We start from the raw sequence: 10940 nt of genomic DNA on the forward strand, positions 1-10940 counted from the left end.
CCAATCTAATTAAAATCTAGTTGGTCATTCTCACTACATTACATTACATTACACTATTTTGTCAATCTCTACATGCATAAGGTGAAAGATGATTAATTAAATATCCATTAACAAATACTTTAACATGTTTAACATTTTCCTCAACATATATAACTACTATTCATGAAAATAATAGTTAATAGTTTTCGTCTATTTAAGAATGACTGCCAAGCAGATGGGTTTCTTCGCATTTTCGTGGTGATATAATGCTTAGTTCATGCATGAAGCAAATTTCTACGGTTTGTTTTTATGTCACTAGAGACACAGTTTGGTTTTGTATTGTTTAATGTCCGATCAACAATTAAAGTAATTAAAGGACGGCTTCCCGTGTGTGCAACATGCATGCGTGTAATGGATTTGTATGTTTTGGGATGCTACGATATATTCGTGTTGTCAACTTTAACAGTGCTTCCTCACTGAAACTTGCTGCCGAAGGCATATAAATCGGCAAAAGATCTGCACCATCACACAGAGACTTCACACAAACATACCAGTCTCCCCAAACACGCATACACTCGCCACAAGCATGCATATCACACGCAAGGGAAGCCGTCCTTAATTGACCATATCTCTTGAAAGGACGTTTCATAGTAACATGAGGCCCAGAAAGCCTGTATCGCTCCCCTGGATATTTCAGTGATTATGCCAAACACACTCCCTTCGGCCACGAATGACCCTAATATTTGACCTAGTGACCTTGATCTTTGGTCAGTTGACTCCCAGTCCCGCGAATTAGATAAAATTTGAAATAGTTTACCTATTTGGCTCCACCCTTCAGACCATTTGGCCCTCAGCCCTCCTGGGTAATTCAGTCCCACCATTTGTGAATTCTGAATTTCAACCACCTAGGAATGCTTCCAGTGAAATATGAATGATACCTTTGTATAGTTTAGTTTTTAAGAAGTCGTTTATTGCAAAAAGCCCAAATGAACCCTTTTTAGCCCCACCATTTGTACAAGTTTGATCCCTATCACCTAGCTCATCACTACTAGTCAATATTCTATAGTTAGGAAATGGTAAAAGCCTAGGATTGATATAAAGTAGAAATATTGATTCCGACGAATAAAATAAAGAATTCTAATATATTTACAGCATACTTTTTTCAATTTTATAGCTCGTATAATTTCATTCACAATGCCACGTACAATTTAAAATCGCACAACATTAGAATAAGAAAATTCATTGTATTCGATAGAGTAAGCACCACCAAAACACAATCCAACATATATAATGTACAATATCAGACCTCTGTACAGCGGTCAGCCTGCACAAACTGACAGGAAGTTTTCTTCACTTCTGATATGTGCGTTGTCACTGTCTCCCCCTCACCGTCCTTAGTTATGCAGCGTTTAGAAGAAAAAATTTCCATGAAATTCTTCCGAAATTTGTCACCAAATATTAAATACACCAAAATGTTACCGAAAAGCTGAAATAGTATAAGATCAAAAATACTTTCTGAATAGCTAGCTCTGCCATTGTCGGACAAATAACCGAGGCAGAACTAAAATATAAATATTTCACTGTCATTTGAATTCGAATCACGTGACTTGGTAATGTGAGCGTTATAAAGACGAACGACACTGAAAACAAAAGCTTTGTCACTTTACTCTGTGGTGATGAATGGCGTCTCTCATTACATTTTTGTCGCTTTCCTTTGAGCCTTGCCTGTCGATGAAGAAGTTCTAGAATGCTATATATAATAGCAACCATAAGAAATATGATCATCAACATCGGAACAATAAGAGTGATCACCGTGTCAGAGTATGTAACGATCTGATTGATTTTATCGTAAACACTGTGGCGAGCACATATTCTACTTCCATCCGGACCAACATGTATCCCCGTTGTCCATAACGGGAAATTATAAAGAAGTAGCGCTACAAATACAAATCCTCCTATGACAGTCTTTGCTGTCCTTACTGTACAATGCTGGTTTACTCTAAACGGGTGGCAAATGCGTATGTAGTTTTCTACAGTGACCATTACTACAAACCATACGGATAGAAAACCACAAATGTAAGTCAAAAAGATGACGACCTGACAAATTCCATCCACATTGAAGATGTTGACACCTAAATCCGTAAGACATACTATAAACAATGTGATAAGAAATCCTGTATCCGATAATGACCGGGCAGCTAGATAAAGACTACAAGATGTTTTCCGTTGGGATTTACTTAAAAACACTATCGTGGCCAAAGTATTTCCAATTAGTCCCTAATGCACATATGACGGGAGTGATATTCTTTTGTATCCTTGCTGCAACCTTTGTGGCGTTGTCAACCTCGGCACATATCGAATGTGACGTCAGGTTATGATTGCTTACTGAAACATTGCCTTGGACGGTTTCACTGTAGCTATTCATTCTGCTAGTAATGTAATTTTAGTGTTTGTATCGTCTCTGTCTTTGTTCAGCACAGCTCTGTCATTCCCCGTTTATCTGGAAACATTAAAAAAATATAATAATGAATTTACATTTGTAGAAAATCCAAAACACATTACTAACATGGCCTATTAGTCAAAATGTTGTTTGTTCATCTTATCTATGTGACCATTATCTTGTTACACTACGTCGCTTGCCATGTTTACATATTGTTGGGTTGCGTGCTAGGAATATATTTGGAGGCGAATCTAATGGAACATATTTTCTAGCCAGTACCAGAATCTCGAAGGTATCTTGAACCTAATGGGTTTAAAATAATAACAATCTCGTGGACTCTCCAGCAAATCCCATTTCGTGAACTCAAGTTCATCACACAGCGTCACGCCATTAAATGCGTTGCCACAATTTGTATTATCGAAGATAGAATACTATACATTTGTATCTCGCACATAATGAAAGGGGTTTTTCTGACCCCGTCAACCAGTCGCAAAGCGACGCTATGGTTACATTAAGACAGTTAATGTTTCATGATTATAAGGCAACTTAAGTCATGTGACAGCCAACAGCCTGGAAGAGATGAAATGGAAAAATAATTGTTAAGGGAAAATACAACAATTAAGTCAAATTCTTCCTATTATTACATTATTAACAGTCCATCAACACTTAACATCCATAAGGGTTAATAAATGATGGGCAAAATAAGGTATTAAGCAAAACAACTCCGAACAAACGAAATATGTGAAGAAGAAATAAATCAATACATTATGGTAAGTCCTATGGTGTGGTATAGACCGACGACTTTCAGATAGCTTCGAGTTGAAGTTGGACACATTTACTGATATAGAAACTTCTTCTTGTTATAGACCAATACAGCTCTTTGCGCGCGATACACGGAGGTAAAAATACGTTATATATGTATTATAAATCTGAATACGTGCAAAGACAACCTCGTTTCTTTCTGTTTAACATTTGGTTTGCTAACGTCCTATTAACAGCCAGGGTAATTGGTAATTTAAGGACGGGCTATGTTTTGGAGGTGGAGGAAAGCCTAAGTAACCGGGGAAATACCATCAGTCTACGGTTAGTACCTAGCAACTGCCCCTCGTGGATTTGGAACTCGCGACCTAGAGGTCGAAGGCTTGTGATAAAATGTCGGGACACCTAAAACACTCGGCCACCGCCTCTATAACAAGGACACCAGTCACCAATACATTCTTTATCATTATTAGCCCATATCGCCTTGCGTCCGTCGTACGTTTGGTTTGGTTTGGTTTGATGTGTTTAACGTCCTATTAACAGCTAAGGTCATTTAAGGACGGCCTCCCGTGCGTGCGATATGCATGCGTGTGGTAAGTGCGTATATGTGTTTTGAGAGGCTGCGATATGTACGTGTTAGGTCTCCTTGTGATAGACTGGAACTTTTGCCGATTTATAGTGCTACCTCACTGAAGCATACTGCCGAAGACACCGAGCAGGACACCCCACCCAGTAAACATTTCTTGTTATCGCTATTTATTGAAAAGTAGCGGAGGGATATTCCTCCAAATTCATGTGTAGGTTCCCCTAGCAAGAAAAGGGAAATTGCCGACAGGCGGCCATATTGAATTTTGATAATTTGGTTGGTTGGTTTATTTTGTTTAACGTCCTATGAACAGCTAAGGTCATTTAAGGACGGCCACCCGTGCGTGCGACATGCATGCGTGTAGTGAATGCGTATGCGTGTTTTGGGAGGCTGATATGTTCGTGTTAAGTCTCCTTGTGATAGGCCGGAACTTTTGCCGATTTATAGTGCTACCTCACCTAAGCATACTGCCGAAGACATCCAGCAGGGCACTCCATCCGGTCACATTAAACTGACAACGGGCGAACCAGTCGTCCCACTCCAAATATGCTGAGCGTTAAGCAGAAGTAGCAACAAGCATATTTATTTTTAGATAACTAACTGGACGAAGTCTGGGTGTAAACAAGCCAATCTGATCTAGCATTGGGTTCTAATACATGTTTTTATCTAGGGACAGCAAAGTCTTTCTGTGATAAAGCACTGGACGAAGTCTGAGTGCAAACAAGTTACAACCCAACAGAACTCCCAAGTAATGTGCAACGAGTTTTGTTCTTCTATTTATAGTAACATTATATTTAACCATTGACTTCCAAGTCTGAAGCGACATGAATATTCCAAGCAAATACTTTCGTTAGTAGCAGTGACCTTCACCACTAAGCCTGAAAGTTATTCCGGCAAGCAAGTACAACGTATAACTTGATTATGACTTTTAAGCGTAAGCAACTCAGCAATACATTGTACTTCAACTGATTTACAATTAAGAGAAATAGTGACATTGACCTTTGACCTCTGGGATCAACATTATCAGTATCAGAATTTTTAAGCAAACTCGAGCATGCACTGAAATTATTGTTTAAAAGAAAGTGACAGAACACATCTTTATATGTTTTAGAAGCATGCAAAACATTTATCAATTGCAAAATATGGAAAACAAACAATTTGCCTAAATATGACCATTTTCACCCCGAGAAAACTTGGAACTTTTTCTACACAGATATTTAACAGAAAGACATGTAAAAAATAATGTGAGACTAGAGCTCACATGAATATTACCAAAAGAAAGAAAAATCAATCATAAGTGTAACTAGTGTAGAATAAGATGTCAAGGAAAGAAGTCAAAGGGCCACAACCCTTAGGTTAGTGAAAATCTAGCCATAAATTTAGCATGTGATTGATTATCTGTCATAGTTCCAATACCAGCCAAAACCTTATGCTAGCTTGTCTTCCAGTGTTGGGGACAAGATGAACATCTGGCTACTCAGTAAGGAGCATCACCAAGGGTCTTTGACCTGTAAGAAGTTCAGGTTACCAGATCTAATGATAAACTATGCGCATTGAAATCAGACCAAAATATTTCATTATCATGTCAACGAGTTTTTGTGGATTTATACACTATTATCAATATGTATGTTTAACAGAAATATTTTATTAAAGCAAATACATTTTTTTTTTTCAATTATTTCAATCACTGATTGGGGAAATGTAAAAAAAAAAAGTTGTTTATGTTATAGTGATATAACCTTTTTGTACAGTATTCGAAAAGGTTGATAATAATTGCTTCAGACTCTTACCTAAAACATCAGAAATGTCCATGTATTAATTATCACAGATATTATGTGTAGTGCAATGAATGTTGAAGTCTTCATTCCTGCTTTGCAGTCAAGAATCAGATTTGTAGACCTTTCTGGGATTTATTAAACCCCCAAAATAAACAACTACCTATTATTTCTTCAAAGCACAACGTGACAATACAGATGAGCTATAGATAGACAATAAATCTGGTAAATCGTTTGAAATGAACTTGGCTATATGTTCGAAATCAAGTTGGAAAAAAGTCCATAAATGTTTTCAGCTTTTGTTGTCGTTCTTGTCATATCTTGTACAGTGCGCAATATCTCATCTTCACTAACCAAAGTTTTATTTTTAAAATTCAAATTTTCATGACTTAACTTTGGCCAAATAGAGAAAATTAAAATCATTTAAACACATCTTGCACATTCAGTCTCGGCAAGGGGACAAAACCAAAACCTTCCTCATAGGGGCGAATGTTCAACTAAAGACCGAAAGTGCTGCCCCGTCGCATGCTTATAGCATTACCTCACTGAAGCCATACTGCCGAAGGTTTCTAAGGGGACATTGGACAGACCAAAATGGGTCTTCTGTCCCCATTGCAAAACGTTTTTTTTTTCTCTACAATTGTCTCCTTTGCATCTGTTCTCGTATGACCCTTGCTGTTTCGAGGATGTTAAACTCATGAAAACAAAAACAGTCATACTGCCGAAGACACCTAGCAAGACCACTTATCACAAGGAAGCAAGCACAAACGTACCACAACATTGGGGGGCCGCGGTGGCCGAGTGGTGAAGGTGACCCGGCACTTTATCACTAGCCCTCCACCTCTGGGTTGCGAGTTTGAAACCTACGTGGGACAGTTGCCAGGTACTGACCGTAGGCCGATGGTTTACCTCCAAAACCTATGACCCTGGCTGTTAATAGGACGTTAACCAAAAAAACAAACAAACCACAACATCCCAAAGCACACACATACATCTCGTATGAAAGGGACCAGTATACTAATATCGGCTTGATATTTCCTGTCTTTAGTTTTAAAATAATATTTTCAGGATTTATTACGATAAATTGTCGTTTTTGTGCCTTTTTCAGTCGGACGTTAGTCAGTTTCTGCTAATATATAAGTAATGCATTGTTTTAGTTGATGATATCTCCAACGAAAAAAACAACATTTATTAAATATATTAGCCATGATCCTTGCCCCCCCTTGCCCCCCCCCCCCCTAGATGAAGACACGGACATAGCAATAAATACCTCCAGAACACACCCGGGTCCAGTCACTTGAACTATTTTTGATTCGGGTTAGTTACCTCCCAGTCGATTTCGTCCTTTTAGTATGCCGTTGGGAAAAACCCACCTAGCTTTCCTAATTGACATACTAGAAGTGCGTTGCCAATGATCATATCATATCGATAAAATAGAGCCGACAGGAAGCATACGTCAAACTAAAGATAGCATTGTTCTTTCACAACAGCCACAGTGTATGACATGGAACATAGACATCCTGACTATCTGTCACAGTTTAATATTTATTTTGGCGTATTGCATGCTCTCCTCAGGAAATGTCGCATGAAAAGGGTGGTCACCCAAATGCTAATTCTTTGCAGGAGCAAGAAATGAATCCAGATGCATGTTGACTATATAACCCAATCTAATTAAAATCTAGATGGTCATTCTCACTACGTTATATGAACGTTCATGTAACGTAGTGAGAATGACCATCTAGATTTTAATTAGATTGCTATATAACCCTACCCCTAAGCGCCTGGTAGAGTCGGGTTTATTCTTTGTGATGTTTGTGCAGTGGTTATAAAAGTGAATAACCAGATTGAAACCATTTGTTAATTGATGCTACAGAAGACATAACACCTTTGAAAATAATACCACTGTTTTTAATTAAGTGTAATATGAAGGCACTATATCACGTCCCCCAATTGAAAAATGGGTGTCTTGCTTGGTGCCTTCGGCAGTATGCTTCAGTGAGGTAGCACCATAAATCGGCAAAAGTTCCGGACTATCACAAGGAGACTAAACACGATGATACCGCAGCCTCCCAAAACACACATACGCACTTACCACACGCATGCATATCGCACGCACGGGAGGCCGTCCTTAAATGACCTTAGCTGTTGATAGGACGTTAAACAAATAGAACCAAACAAAACCAATGACATTCATCTACAGAACTGCTGCCCCCATTGCATGTTCGTAAGAGGCGACTTACTTTGGGATCTTTTCTCTCCTTTACATCTTTCTTCTTCATAATGTCTCGTTTGCCGTTGGGTCACTTTTGGCCTTTAGTTGAGCATTCGCCCCATGTGTGGAAGGCTTTGGGTTCTGTCCCTTGGCCAATACATACTAGAGTTTTAAAACTGGTAGTTTCTACTCTGCTTAGCGCTCAGCATATTAGGAGTGGGACGACTGGTTCGCCCATTGTCGGTATAAAGTGTCCGGTTGGGTTGTCCTGCTTGCTGTCTTCGGCATTGTGCTTATTTATTGAAGTAGCACTATAAATCGGCAAAAATTCTGGCGTATCATAAATAGACTCAACATGAACATACCCTAAATATACCACTCGCAACCCGCACGCAAGGGAGGCCGTCCATTCTCTGTATGTATACTCAACTCTTGTTTTCCATTTTGACACATAAAGGATGAATATATATAGGTTAAACCTGTGTGAGGTATATACATATACATGTAGCACCGTTTGTTTTTTCGTTCCCTAGAATGCTAACATGGCTAGGAACCCAGCACGATATAATATGATGCCTAAAACACTTCGAGTAAACGGACTTACCAATGTCATATCAGGATATTTTCAGACACGATTATTGAGACTGAATCCGAGAATACATTAATGTTATGTTCAATTTCATTACTAAAGCCAAATTTACTGCTTTTGAATCTGCAGAAAAAAATGGCGATTGATCCAATAAGCGAAATGACACCAGATATTACGAAATATTACCTGATAAACATGCTGCAGTTGCTCTTCTATCGTCTAATACATTGGATAATATTTGGAATTTGGGTATTGTAACTGCAGATGGTGAAAAGAAGCAAGATATGTAATTTTATGGTTTTATGTAAATCGAAATTCATATTTGGTTATTTTCGATCCCAGGGTGGTATATCTGCTTGATCTTAATTGGCATCGGTTAATTTTTAAATTAATTCGCGTAATTGGGGCAAAGATACAGTCATACGGTGGATTACTATTTATTTTATTTTCAGGGAAACTGCATAGACTGTTTCGCCCTTCGGTCTGACGCGTTAGTCTCCACATACATACTCTGAGCAGGTGATGTTTTGAAAGCTTTCAAGACCAATCGAAGTCAATTATAGTGTATTAGATTTAGAATATCCGGTTGATATGTTAAATTATATTTATACTTTATATATGACTATTGAGCCGTAATCGAGCTTTGATCTTCCTAGCGTACTATAGTTTCAATCTCAAAACTCCTGCATGTCGCACGCATGGTAGTCCGTCCTTAAATGGCCTAAGCTGTTGATAGGACGTTAATCAAATTAAACCAAACCAAACCGTCTCAATAACATATTTCTGTCCGAACCCCAGTCGGCGTGCGAGAGAATTTTCAGCAAGTAAAACACTTTCAAACATTTCGCTTTTATATAATCGCACGAACGAACAAAACAGTCGTACAAGCGAGATAAAAAGTCGTGCGAATAAATTAAATAGTATCTAATAGGGGTTAATATCTTCATTCAATAGCAAGCATTTAAAGGTTGAACAGAAGTACGATTAACAGAAATGAGCAGTCCTTACCGCGACAGATGAATTAATACCTACTTTCTGGAAGGTTGTTCGTTTCCAGAAATAGCAATTATATTGGCGGTTAAGCATTCAATTATAGTAAGTGAAAGGACAATAAAATGAACAGCAAAAGCCCCTCAGTTGTTTCGCCGAAAACGCTATTCAGACTTGGAGGAGATTGCGGTTTTCATTCAACATAATAGTGACAATTTTGGACATTTACACGGTTACAGGCGGATGTATTGGACATGTGTTAGGATTTCATGTTACTCGGGAATGAGTACACTTGCTTCACAAAGGCATTGAACCAATTGGGTTGGAACAAAGGAAAAAGTAAGGACTTCAGAGACGTATCTACTTCAGGCCCTAAATATAATGGGGATGAAATTGTGTATCCCGAGCCGTGCCAGTGCTGTCGTTATTTTCGTTTTTCTCTTCAACAGCTTAATCGATTAAAATCAAATTTCCTACAATTCTAGTTGTTTTTTAGGGAACAGTGCCAGTACAATTTTCTGAAAATAATTTTAAGATGGGAAATGGACCATTTCAGTTTTCATTGGGTAATTTTGTGTAGCCCGCACTCTAGCGTGACGTTTTTTGCAACTGATTCGAGATTTAATTTTGTGATATTTTTTTACAAATACAACAAGTTACCCTAGCTAGTTTCAAAAATAAAAATTGAAACAAAATGTTAAGGTGATTTTATGTCAAATCGTAGCTTTTTTCAAGCCGCGGCGGCGATCACTATACTTCACTGGTTTCCCCCCCTAACCTGTGATAAGGGCAGATATCTCAATCCCGTACACTGAAACCAAGCTAATGGTATCGAGTGTGAAACATTTAGCCATCTTTATATTAAAAAAGTGTCCGGACTCCGACGAGGACGCAGTTCTACAAGAGCCCATATATTGCCCTAAATTCGATTGAATATGCCAGGAATCTTGCAAAATTGTAAAATATATGCCCCCCTTTCCCTAAGGTGTTGAGGGGCGGTGCCAGAAAGGGTAAAACTGACTAAAATACTCATAGATAGAAGGGTGCTAAGGTGCTATACCAAAATTGTGAATTTCATGACTCTGGGGGTCCCATCTTTTCCCATTGGGATGAGAAAAACTTTATTATAGCTTATATAGGGAAATCACATTTTTGACTTATTTGTTTCATTTCTACTGGAATAAGCAGTTTTGGAAGGCAGTTTGCTTGTATGCGTAAAGAAAATTGTAGATAGGAAATAAAATTAAATAATTGAAATAAATAAACAAAGAGGCCAATGGACCTTAAATATCACCCACGTTTCTGATATATATACCGCATACTTGACATTTTTTGGTTTGGTTTTATTTGCTTAACGTCCCATCAACAGCTAAGGTCATTTAAGGACAGCCTCCCGTGCGTGCAATAGTCATGCGTGGGGTGAGTGTGTATGCGTGTTTTGGGAGGCTGCAGTATGATTGTGTTAAGTCTCCTTGTGATTTATAGTGCTACCTCACTGAAGTTTACTGCCGAAGACACCCAGTAGGACACCTCAACCGGTCACATTATACTGACAACGGGCAAACCAGTCGGTCCACTCCTAATATGCTGAGCGGTAAGCAGGAGTAGCA

General features: G+C 38.5%; 1 protein-coding gene across 1 annotated transcript; it reads right to left on the reverse strand.

The window, feature by feature from the left end:
* Window positions 1–1206: 1206 nt before the first annotated feature.
* Window positions 1207–7818, reverse strand: LOC117341726 (kappa-type opioid receptor-like). Its single transcript, XM_033903589.1, has 2 exons — window positions 7780–7818; window positions 1207–2256 (listed from the first exon to the last, which is right to left on the reverse strand). The coding sequence occupies exons 1-2, from the start codon at window positions 7816–7818 to the stop codon at window positions 1438–1440; spliced, it is 858 nt and encodes a 285-aa protein (XP_033759480.1). The 3' UTR covers window positions 1207–1437.
* Between the last annotated feature and the right edge of the window lie 3122 nt (window positions 7819–10940).

The sequence above is a fragment of the Pecten maximus genome, chromosome 14 (assembly GCF_902652985.1).
Source record: "Pecten maximus chromosome 14, xPecMax1.1, whole genome shotgun sequence".
Lineage (NCBI taxonomy): Eukaryota > Metazoa > Mollusca > Bivalvia > Pectinida > Pectinidae > Pecten > Pecten maximus.